We start from the raw sequence: 13,353 nt of genomic DNA on the forward strand, positions 1-13,353 counted from the left end.
ATTGTAGTGAGCTAAAGGAGATTATTGGGAGCTAAAACAGGACTGCATTCTGCAAGGCAGCCTGAGAAATTAAAGGGACACATCTTATGAAAATTTTATAGAAAGTGCTAATAACAACCATAGGCTTTTTAAGGATCAAGGACACACTCATAACAACACAACAAATTGAACCTAGTAATCATCAAACTCTATTTTTTACAATCAAATAAAGAAGTTAAAGAAAATGAAAAGTTTTAAAAACTAATAACATCCATGCTATGTTGTTAGCTTTTTAACCTTTTCTTTTCCCAGACTGATTCTTAGTTCTGATGAAATGAATGACAAACACTACAAGAGATAATATTAAAGCTGAGCCTGCAACAATAGGTACACAAATTTTATTAGTCCTCTTGGGCACATTATCATCTTCCTTTTTCCTTGTTTTTTCACTGGTTTGATCATCTTTAGGCTCAACTCTAGAACTCAAAGATTCAGGTTCATCGCGACCTACAAAATCTCCCTGAGGCTCTCTTTTTTCTTGAATTGTGTCGTTGTTCTTGATGTTTGAGTCGACATTTGGTGTTGAGTCCTTGTCCATTTGAGGAATATCATCCTTAACAACGTGTTTTTCGAGTACTTCACGTGGTTTTTGGATACTGGATGGTAATTGCACAATGTCATTCCCCTTTTCTTGATTTTCCTCTGCTTGTTTAGTAGACTCTTGATCAATTGAGGATGTCGGCTTAACCGTATCTTCTTTAAATGTGACCTTTTTAGAAATCTTGTCAGCTACAATTGGTAAATCTTCATGTTCCTTCACTTCAACAAATTCAGTTCCAAGAATTCCTTTCACTTTCTTTGGCATTTTAACTGTCAATATGGATTTTTCCTCATCAAATCTAGCTTTAATTTTATCCAAAATAACCCCATCTGGTATCTTGAAAGCCTTACTAAATTTTCTGATTTCGACATCTTTCTTGATCAACTTCCACCCTACCAAGACAGTTTCCTGAATCGGCTTTTCACCCCTTATCGTGATTATTGTTCCTTCCTCATTAATATCAATCTTTATGTTTTTTTGTATGTAACCTATAAAGTGTTTTTCCATATTAGAAGTAAGTACACATGAACATGAAAATGAATAGAACTAACGTGTTACATGAGTTGATTTATCAGATGGTTGCTCAACTAATAATTATTATCTCAGTAAGACTTACTTTGTTGAAAAAGATGATAATATCTATTAGTTGAGTAACCTGAGAAATCAACCATGTGTTAGATAAAGAGAAATTGACCTTTCAAATGGACTGTAAGGATGAACATTTTGTCTGTTTCTGTAGACTGGAAAAGCGGGCCAGCTCTGTCTTTTGCAAATTGGAATTCAGTAGAGGAGAATTCATCAGCAGCTCTTGTTAGTTTGAGTCCCATTTCCATCTCCATATTTTCGCAATTTTTCTACAAGAACTTTGATTTTGCAAGTTGAAACAAAACTTGTTAAGTCCAAAATAATGCAAATGCATATGCTAAATTGCTAACGTAAACATGAGAGAAAAAGAACATATGCTTTGCTTCATAACACATTATGCTTTGATTGGAGGGCTATAGCTTTTGATAGATGTAGATGTAGTTTGTTTTCGAAGTTTTGTCAAGTTTGATTCCTAATTTGTGAGGACTTATGGTCTAAACACGTGAAATTATTGATAAAATTTTAAAGTAATGTTAAGATTGAAGAAAATTAATATCTTGTGGGATAGGCAAGCAAAAAAGGAAAAGGCGTTGATATTAGAATTTGGCTTCTATGAGTTCATATATTTGTGCACATTGCCTTTCCAAGGACTTCATTTGTACTCCACATGTAACACTTCTCAAAAGTTTAGTATTGCTTATGTAGGTGCATACGAATAATTCTGAATTCTGCTTGCACCTAAAAGTCTCACTGTTTTACAAGGCACACTTTATTCAAATTACGTTTACTAGGCCGACTGACAATACAATACAATAAAAAGACTCCATTCTAACCCCCCCAAATATGAATATATCTTCCAATAATGGTCTTCTATTTTTTGTTCGGCATCATGCTAATAAGAGATGAATTCTCGATTTTAAGTTTATGGATTTTGGATCACAATATTTTTTGTTTTGTTGGATTCTAAATATGTTATTTAGACATATTATCCTGATAATTTTTTTTAAAAAAATGCAATATTGAGTCAAAACTATTGAGTTCTGCCTAATCCACAACTATAATGGTGGATCCGCCCTTAATACTTACTAGTTAAATATACGTGTCTCACATGTGTAATCTTTGATTATTTAATATTAGATGATTTTATTTATTACAAAAAGTTTTTAGTGAAGTGCAGAAAATTCAAATGACTTTTCAAAGATCCTTCATACATTAATATAATAATGTAAATATAACATATATTTTATTGTAAGCTCATATATATTTTATCACCAAAAGTTTTAAGTGGTGAATGGATCGTCACTTTTGCCTTTGTTAAGTAGTACCTCTTTTCTTTGCTGCTAGAGGCTAAGAGAGACGTATCGATTTAAACCATATTTGTATTACAGTTATTTTTTTTTCTATATTTAAATTTTTTCTATTTTTTAAGATAAATCTTTATAAAAACATTGATTACTTACTTAAAACTTCTAAAAATTTGGTACTTTTTATATTTTCTTATTCTAACGTTTTCATATTTATTTGTAGATTTAATTCTTAAACTAATGAAAAAGATATTAGTTGTCATTAATTCAAATGACTTCTAATAAGAAAAGGTTTTCTTATAAATATTTAATTAATTTTCAACTGTTAAATATTAAAAAAATAATGAAAAGATGATTTTATTTATAAACCAATGAACATGAACATGATAATGAACATGCGTTACATGTTTATCTCAAAATACTTAATACATAATTAATGCGTTGATTCATGCTTGATACAAAATAAATGTCCCAAAATACTTGGTACAAAACTAATGTCTCAATTATTAATAAGAAATGTGTATATATGTCTCTGATTAATAGTTAAATTATAAAAGGTGATGCATTTGTTACATGGTTGTCACATATATTCAATATATAATGAACTAAATACTTTAAGCAATTAAGATGCTAGTGAACCAAAAGAATATAGACAATAAATAAATTTATGTCCATCACTAAACAACAAATATTATTCTTACCTCAAAAGTGTATGATGATGGAGAACGATGAAATTCGCCTGTCCGTTAGAAGTATATCTATAACTGAAGCAATAATGAGAGTGATAAAAAGAAAATAAATTACCTAACACGATCAATCAATGTGTGAGATTTATATATTTACTAAAACAAAAAAAAATCATTTAAAACCAATAAAGATTCTTCTTCACACTGAAAAGTCTCTTGGCCCACTAGCTAGCTAAAGGTTTCAGTTCGACTTTTAGGAATTAACTGGCCTTTTGATAGAAAGCATTTTATGCCTTAAAATGAAATCTTTTTAGTCCAAATCTAATTAATGTATGCTTGTATTAGATACCGAGTGAAAAAACTAAAAGAACTCTTGGCTTTTCCTAAACTAGGCATGCAATGCGATGATGCATTCTTTATTTTCAACATCAACTTTTAATATCTCCCACACTTCCAATTTTTAATTTTGTCAAGCTACCTACATATTATAAATAAAATTAAAAAAAAATTATACCTACTGGGAGAAATTTAAGACTCTTTAAAGACTACATTGTGAAAGCTATTGTGTTAAAGTATGAGAAAGGGGTCGTCTATTTATATGAGAAAGGGGTCGTCTATTTATATTGCCAAATATGAAAAAGTTTTATATTTTCTTTTCATAAAAAGTAAAAGTAATTATGGTATTATTTTTATTTTCCTTCTAAAAAAAATAACTTTTAAATTTGGTAAGAAAATCAGGACAAAGACCCTATTAAATCTCCCCATTTTGACTTGATTTTCTTCACTTGATCCGCCTTCTTCACATCACATGCATGAATTTCGTTCTTGATATAATCTTCATAATTGCTGCTTGCCATGGTTAAAAATAAATTTTAAAATATCATGGTTAAAAATTGGTTTAAAAGTAACATTTTATTTTTATTTTTAAAGATGCAGCAACAGGAATGCTGGAAATATGGTTTAAACTTGTTCTCCACATGCAGTTCGACAAAAATCCTGATTATCATCAAATTAATTACAAATTGAATAAAATAGCCTTGACTTGTCTTCAACTTCGTTTCACCAAACCATTGGACCTTTAAACCACAGACTTTGATACCACTTATTGAGTTCAAAATGGAGAGGGCGTCATGCAGAAGCTTAACGTTTGCAAACCATGAGATAATAAATCAGATGACAAAGAAAAACATATTAAAAAGCATAAAATTATTGATATAATTTGGTCAAACTACCTACATATTAAAAATAAAATTTTAAAAAAATTAAACCTATTGGGAGAAATCTCCCCTAAACAAAGACTCTTTAAAGGCTAAATTGTGGAAGCTATTGTGTTAAGGTATGAGAAGAGGGTCGTCTATTTATATAGTTTCAAAATCTTTTCTCCAAGAAAGAGGTTTGCCAAATATGAAATGATTTTATATTTATCTTTCAGGAAAAGTAAAAGTAATTATGGTATTACTTTTATTTTTCTTCTAAAAAAAATAACACTTAAATTTAGAAAGAAAATCATGGCAAAAACCCTAACACCCCACCCCACCCCGCCCACCCGATCCTCCCAAAGAATTTCGAATTCATACCAAGATTAGTCATTGATAAGATTTTAGAATCAGTAATGGTCCATTAGGTAGTTCAAACTTGGATATTGGCTTCCAAATTCATGTGATGTGCATGTGTTGGATTTAACTTTATCTTGCATCGCGAACGTGAGCAATTGGATCAGGGTGTTCACGAGACACATCTGTATAAGTAGAGGTGTCTATCTGATAATTAAAAAAGATAAAGTGTCTATGTGATTGTTACGAATAATTTAAAGGGACCATCTATATGTTTCCATTTTTATATTATCTATTTTGTTGTTTCCAAGTATATATAGAAGGGCCTCGACTTAAAGATGAAATGATTTGGACCAATTTGGAGCCAAAATCCAGACCTAGAAAGCGTCTCTATAACATAATGTATATCACATCGAATAACATGTATATCAATATATATCAGGCAGAGATATTTATGGATATACATAGACGTATATGAGATAAACAGATATATAGGGGGATATACATTGATATGCATGGGAATACAAGGATATAAGGGGATATAAAATTTTGAGTCGGAAAAAATAAATAAATTGGGACAAGAAAAATATTGCAACAATCGTTTTATTAATTTGAATATGTGAGTGTTACAATCTTTAAGAATTCTCTGATTCGCCTTTTCAAATATAAATTCAATTCAAGGGCTTTGAGCTTGATCTTGAATTTGAATTTAATTTGCGGATTTGATGAGTTGATCTTGACTTGTGCTTGAATTCAAAGGCTTTTGGGCTTGTTTTTAAATCTTGCGGTCTTGATCTTGAATCTTGCTTGAGCTTTGCGGAGAAATTGCGGTGTTTGATCCACGAGATTTCTCTTGCTTCTTGTTAGAGTTGTTGGTCTTTTTTTTTTTTTTTGAATTATGAGACCACTGTTTATAGTTGTAGAAAGGAAAGAGTCATGATGAAGATGGACTTCTTTTGACCAATCAAATTTAAGTGACGTGACGTCTTTTATGAGCTTTTGATTTCACTAGGCCCGCTGCATCATTTTGACATGTGGCATGGTCCTATTGGCTCCTTCACTTGACTTGGCATGCCACATCATTTGACACATGACGTTCATTTTGGTCCTCTAGAATAAGATAACATTTTTGGCTTTGCAAAATGGCTCATCATTTGTAGCTCAAATTAATGGACTAACCCAATACATATTGGACCTTATTTAAATTCATGTGTTTGGACTTAAATAATTAATTCAATTATATTAATTCGTAATATTTATTTAGGACTAATGTATTTTGAATTTAATATAACTCAAATTTTGTACGGATTTAAATTTAATTAAATTTCATCGCTCATAAATGCCCCTATTTCAAGACTTATCGAGACATTTAATATTTTAGAGACGAGACTTGAAGTATTAGTAAAGATATTCTGTAATTTGTATACAAATTCTTTTGCTCATCACATTCTTGATGGACATTTATAATTACCAAAGTAATTATTTTTTTTGTTTTGTTTAAAAAGAAATTTCTCTCCCCTTTTAAAAAAAGAAGTCAAATACATACAACTTAATGTTCCACGTGGGATTGACCAGAAAGTGAAGACCAATTCACTTTCAACCGTCAATTTGCACTTTGATTTGTAGTTTATGTACATAGACAAATCCCCTTTTTCTTGTCTGGCATAAAATTACATTAGATAAGGTGATGAGAATTTGGAAAACTTTGATATGCTTACCAAGAATATCAACGGACCTATAGAAATAGATAATATCACTGCCTCAAATAAGCCAAGTTCAATTAGAACACTGATTGTAAAACTATCCTATATCGAAAATAAGTCTTAATTAGCCGCCCTTTGATGTCTATATAAGCCCAGTGTTCTTTATTTGTAAGACCAATTGCAGTGCTTGCAAGTCACAACTGCGAGGTGCAGTATCGAGGTAATTTCTTTTCCACTTTTTTCTTTTTTTTTTGTTTATTTTGTCTCTTTTTTTCAAATTGATGCATATAACAATATGCAGCCATCGACTTAAGGTGCGAGAGTTTAACGTTTCCTCCGTCACCTTGAGATCCGACCAATTTTACTTCAAGATAGTGGCAACGCAATAATCGTCTTAGGGTGCGAGAGTTTAACTTCGTCTCTGTCATCCTAAGATTCGACCAATTTTTCTTCAAGATGGTGACTATGCAACAATCGGCTTTGGATGCGAGAGTTTAACTTCACCTCCATACACTTTAAGACTGACCAATTTGACTTCAAGATGGTGACTTTTCTTCAAGTATGGTCCCTTTCACCGATGCTCTTATACAATGGTCTTCTTTAAGTATGGGTCCTTTCACTGATGCAATTATGCAATGGTCTTCTTTAAGTATGAGCTCTTTCACTAATGCAATTATGCAATGGTCTTCTTTAAGTATGAGCCTTTTCACCGATGCACTTATGCAATGGTCTTCTTTAAATATGGGCCCCAATTATGCAATCATCTTCTTTAAGTATGAGCCTTTTCACCGATGCACTTATGCAATGGTCTTCTTTAAATATGGGCCCCAATTATGCAATGATCTTCTTTAAGTATGGGCCTTTTCACCGATTTACTTATGCAATGGTTTTCTTTAAATATGAACTCTTTCACCTATTCACTTATAGAACGTCTCAGGAGAATACCTTGGACGCCACACGGTGCTTACGGTCATAAGTGACCACAAGCTAACCCATGAGCTGGTATCTGCTGTGAGCACTGAATAATAATAACAAAATACACATGTGCAGAATAACAGAATACGCCATAATATTTTAAATACTAAAACATTTCCGAATCGTAAATCTGAAAAAATTGCAGGAAAATAACTGTCTGAAAACTGATAAAAGTAATGACAAACTGACTGACTGTTTAAAGTGTCTGAGAGCCTCTAAAACTGACTGAATAAGAGTTGATGGGACAGACCCCAACTAACTATTGAACTGAAAACACTAAAATAAACATAATCGGTCCTTGAATTATAAGGACTCACCATTGCTGCTGCTGCTGATGCGCTAGAATGTCTAAGTGTGATCAGATACTTGAGCGTCTGAACCTACGAATGAGATATCATAGCGCAAGAAATGAGTATGCGGTCAGTACTTTGAATGTAATGGCATGATAGATGAGGTTAGGCTGATATGCCTAGGATAACTGTACATGAAAATAGTAATAACAGACATGCGTGGAAATACTGAAATCTGACTGAACAAGACCAATAACTAACTGGCTGAATAACATGAGATAACTGCTGCATAGATACATGAAAACTGTAAAATTTGAGTATGTATGACCAAACATATAACATGATTCTGGAATATTCTGTAAACTGAGATACTGAAATTTGGTAACTGAATACTGATAAACTATATGCTATGGTCAAGCAAAACTTAATTGAATTCTGTATTGATTACTGAAACTGAAACTGTAGAAGGTATCATCTAACCGACATGCCCCAATTTGAGCTGATCGAGGTCCAACCTGTGAACCCAATTAGAAGGGTGCTAGTACCATGCCACAGGTACTAACTATTGCTGTGGAGTCAATCCCAATCTAGCGGGTGACCCTTGAGATCAGTCCTAAAATGACGAGTGATCCCTGAGAGTGTTAGTCCTAAACTGGCGGGTGACATCTAATAATCTGTGCTGGTTACGTAGTTCTAGAACTTAGGAATTGCTTCTAAGGACCCAATCTTAACTGACGGATGATCCCCCATCCCAGGTTCTCTCGGTGTGGAATTCTACTCCCAACTGAACTGACATTGATTACTAAACTGAACTAAGTTTAACTGAACTAACAATTGATCATAATAACTGACTGAAAGAGAATGCTCATGGTGTATTTTGAAATCATTCTGTGGGTATTGAAAACTAGGTAAACAGCTAAATTTTGGGTATTCATAACCCCAGGACTCGCTAACAATAACAACAAGGACACATGAAAGCTTTGAAGCCATCGAAGGAAATTATTGTTCACAATTATTCACTTAAGTATTTCAACAAACATAGGAAACCGAGTCTTTAACATGGGGATGCTTTTAAACATGATAAGATAGCATGATCACATGACCAAATCATAAACTGAGGGTTTTATTCTGAACTCACATGAACATGATATGGAAACCACAATATTTAAAACATACTATAATGTATTCCACATGAAAACAATTGAAATCATAACTTGAAATCAAATTACCAAGATATAGATAAACATACTTCAACTTTAAAATGTGTAAGGGCTCTTTCTATCAAAATACTTGGTAAACATAATTCATAATGAAAATTCATCATAACTTCATGAAGATAACTCATAATAACAAGTCAAAATCATAACTTTAATCTCGAAAATGGGTTCTTGGACTCCATGGGTAAAAGAGACCTATGGATGAACATCTACCATACTTTAATTGAAGATTTCGTGAAGGTTTATGGTGATTTATTGAAGCTTGAACTTGAATCTTGGAGAGGCTAAGGTTTGTTCTTGAGAGATAATGGTTTATTTTGAGAGGATTTGTGAATAAAGGGGCCAATTTTGCCTTTTGGGACCCTTAATCCTGTGATATGGACCCCTTGGGTAAAGAGAAAAAAACAATTTTTCCTTGCATAAATGAGAACAAAAATTGGAAACAATTGAGGGGTGAGCTATGGAGCGGACGTCGTATTCTCTGGTGCGGTGCACTGGAGTGGGCACTGCGGGCTCCACTGCGGTGCCCTATAGGGGGCGTCACGGGCTAATCACACGCCCTCACTACCTCTCTCACAAAAATGACTATAACTTTTCTCTCGGGTATCAAATTAATGCAAAATTGGTATCGTTGAAAAGCTAACTCAATTATATACAATTTGATGGTTCTTGAGTTACAAAATTCTATGCACATAAAAAGTTAAACACGTTCAAAATAGACCCTTGTATAATCGAATACCAAACTTTGGGTGAATCAAAAGCTCTTAGCTCAACTTTGTTCTAAGTGATTCTTATAAATATTTTTTACCCCGAGATCACTTCACACACTAGGATAAAGATCATGACACGTGAATTCAAAATAAATAGAGTTAACATATTTAAGAACAACGCTTCAAAGTCTAGCACAAAAATATGAGGTGTTACAACTTATGCAATGGTCTTCTTTAAGTATGGGTCCTTTCACCGATACACTTATGCAATGATGTTTTTTAAGTATGGGCCCTTTCGCTGACGCACTTACGCAATAGTCTTCTTTAAGTATAGGCCCTTTGACCGACGCACTTATGAAATGGTCTTCTTTATTATGGGCCCTTTTCAATGGTCAGCTGAAAGTGCAAAGGGTCATATCTTGTCCACCTTAAGGCATGAAAACTTCAAGATCCTTATAGGAATAATTCCACGAAAGAGACCAGCTTAAGGTTCAAAGGGACAAACCTTATCCACCTTAAGGCACAAAAATTTTGAGTTCCTTTTGAGGATTAACCCATGAAAGATCAACTTAAGGTGCAACGGTGACAAATCATGTCCATCTTAAGGCATGAAATTTTTTAGATCTTTTTAAGGATAAATTCGTGAGAAGCCAGCTTAAGGTGCAAAGGGACAAATCTTGTCCATCTTAAGACATGAGAATTTAGGAGGCCTCAATTTAAAGACTTGGAGATTTTGACAACTTCTACCTGCAAACTTGGCGACTTGGGTGGCTCAACTTTCAAATTTAGTGAATTTAGAAACTTCAACCTGCAGACTTGGCAAATTTGACGATATCAACTTGTAGACCTTGTAGATTTTATGTCTTCAGCAGATTTGGAGATTTCAGCATTTTGATTTGATATATTTTTTGAATTCGAACTACAGACTTTGTAGATTTGCGCTCTTAGTTATAGGCTTTGGTTTTTCCAAATCCTATAAAAAAACTTCTTTTCTTTTTGACGGGTTGCCCCCATTGAGCCACAAGTATTTGGCAAAAGTCCAAAACTTAATTGAGATGTAAAACGGCTTAAATTTCATATGGCGGATCAAACGGGGACAGGTATTTTTTTGACACTCATGTAACTGAACTCAGAATGAAATTTCAAGCACCTACATACCTCAGTAAAGAGGATTAAGTTACAACGTAGTTCTGGGTGAGTGTTTTTTAATATATATATATATGTATATGTATATATTTGCATCCTAACTTTTGCCTAGACAACCTCTTTCGAGGTTTTCAACCTAGTAGACATTTTTTTAGCCGTACACAGTTTATACTCTTGCGGGCCAGGAGTGTGCATGTATTTTATACTCGTGCCTTAAGGAGTGACATCTTCCTTCAAGAATAGTACTTCTTCAAGAACTTGGCGTTGATAGGACCAATTACCACACCATATGCATCAACAAGCTTGTAAGCACCATTTGAATATGCCTCTTATACAACATATGGTCCATCCCACTTTAGGGTGAATTTGCCTCCAAAATAATGGGAATTATCACTACAAGAACTTTATCTCCAACTTGAAAACACCTCAAATGGACTCTTTTGTTGAAAGAATGAGATAGACGGTCTTGATAATATTTGAGATTTTGTTAAGCCTCTAGCCTCTTCTCGTTAAGAGCTTCTAATTCTGCAAGACACAACTTAGTATTTTCTTCATCGACGAGTCTTCTTGAATAGCCAATATCAAAGAAGGTATTTGACGCTCAAGTGGTAGGACTGCTTCAACTCCAAAAGTAAGTGAATATGGGGTTGATTGTGTTGGTGTGTGAAAAGTTATTATATATGCCCACAAAGCTTCTTCCATTCGTTCATGCCAGTATTATTTAAACTTGAAGATGACTTTTTTAGCAGATTGCATAAAGTCTTATTAAATGCTTCGGCTAGACCATTGGCAGCAACATGGTACATAGAAAACTTGAGCTGGTTGAAACCAATGAGATGACAAATCTTGTTCATCAGTTTGTTATCAAATAACTTGTCTGTGTCAGTTATTATGTAATGAGGAATTCCAAAGTGGTAGATGATATTTTCTCAGATGAAGTTTGCAATATTTTCTTTCTTTTCTTTCTTGAGAGCAACTACTTTGGCCCATTTTGAGAAGTAGTTTATTGCGTCAAAGATGTAAAAGTGTCCACCAGAAAAATTTGGTAGTGGCCCAACAACATCCATTCTCCAAGAATTGAATGACCACCAAGCTACAATTGGATGTAATACTTCTGGAGGTTGATGTATGAAATTTGCATAGAGTTGACAAGCTTTTCACCTTCTATAATAGTCCAAGAAAGCTTTCACCATCGTTGGATAATAGTATCCTATCTTTTTAATATGAAAATAGAGCTTCGATTAGGACTGATGCGATCCATAAAATCCTGAGTGCGCTTCTTTTGAAGCTTGAATTGCTTCTTCCTCTCCCAGACATCGCAAGAGTACTCCCTTAAACGATCTTCTGTATAACGTGTCTTTGTAGCAAAGTAAGCGAGGTGCACGATGACAAATGTCAGTCCTTCTCCTTGGATCTTCTGAAATTATCCTATAACACAAATAGTCAATGATAGGTTGTGTCCAATCTTCCTTTGCAGCTTCAGACACGGCGACCAGGTATTCAACCTTATTTTTTACATCCTCATCCTCCTTTGACGACAGTACCACCCATTCTTGTTGGATAGTAAGTCCCGTCTGATTTAAAAGAGTTAGGGTTGAGGCCAAAGCAGTTAAGGCATCAGCTTGTGTATTTTCTTTCCTTGGCACATGCTGGAGGGTTACTTCTCCAAACCACCCCATCAACTTCTGCACATAATCATGATATAGTCGTAGCTCAGGCTTTCTGACTTCATAGCTTCTCAAAAGCTGCTTGATCACCAATTGGGAGTCACCAATGACTTGTAATTACAGTTGTTTTATGTCAACTACCATCTCAAGTCTAAGTATTAACGCTTGATATTCATCAACATTATTAGAGCAATGTTTTGTTAGGGTAAAAGAGTATGGAATGACCACTCCTTGTTGAGTGACGAACACCACACCAGCACCAGCTCCATCTCGATATGTGGCACCATTAAAGTACATCTTCCACAGTGGTCTGGCTTCAATAACCATTTCATTTGCATCAGGAAGTTCATCGCTCAATTCTCAGTCATCAAGTATCAGATTGTTTCCCTATAAGTCAGCCAATACTTATCCCTTTATAGCCTTTTGGGGAACGTACATAATCTCAAATTGTTTAAATTGAAGGTACCATCTTGCAAGTCTGTCACTAAGGACTGGTTTCTACATTACAAACTTGATGGGATTTACCCTAGACACAAGACGAATAACATGAGCTTGAAATTACTATTTCATCTTTTGAATTGAGAAGGCCAATTCCCAACACAATGTTTTCATTGGAGAATACTTTAGCTCATTTGGTGTCATCATTCTACTCAGATAGTAAATAATGTTTTCTTTGCCTTCACTATTTTCTTGATCCATTAATGCTCAACTTGACCTCTCTTGTGCCGCGATGTAGAGTGTCAATGGTTTCCTAGGTATAGGTGCCGCAAGAACCAAAGGCTTCATCAAGTATGATTTGATGCTTTTGAAGGCCTTACTACAAGCTTGGTCCCATTCGAAGGGAGTGTCCTTATTCATGAGACAACTATATAAAAAGTTGGTCTTAAGCTGTAAAATTCTACGTATATAAAAAGTTCTTCACGCTCAAAGTAGACCC

The 13,353-nt window shown here is 34.0% G+C and overlaps 1 protein-coding gene and 1 long non-coding RNA gene across 2 annotated transcripts; one reads left to right on the forward strand and one right to left on the reverse strand.

Annotated features, from left to right (window-relative positions):
- Positions 1–87: 87 nt before the first annotated feature.
- Positions 88–1,607, reverse strand: LOC107869601. The gene is made up of 2 exons (XM_016716108.2): positions 1,275–1,607; positions 88–1,068 (listed from the first exon to the last, which is right to left on the reverse strand). Exons 1-2 carry the CDS (start codon positions 1,417–1,419, stop codon positions 272–274), a joined length of 942 nt encoding a protein of 313 aa, XP_016571594.2. The 5' UTR covers positions 1,420–1,607; the 3' UTR covers positions 88–271.
- Positions 1,608–6,230: 4,623 nt separating this feature from the next.
- On the forward strand, positions 6,231–7,207 carry LOC124897561. The gene is made up of 2 exons (XR_007054312.1): positions 6,231–6,631; positions 6,713–7,207. It is a non-coding gene; the product is annotated as an uncharacterized LOC124897561 (long non-coding RNA).
- The last annotated feature ends 6,146 nt before the right edge of the window (positions 7,208–13,353 follow it).

Source organism: Capsicum annuum, chromosome 4 (genome assembly GCF_002878395.1).
Source record: "Capsicum annuum cultivar UCD-10X-F1 chromosome 4, UCD10Xv1.1, whole genome shotgun sequence".
Lineage (NCBI taxonomy): Eukaryota > Viridiplantae > Streptophyta > Magnoliopsida > Solanales > Solanaceae > Capsicum > Capsicum annuum.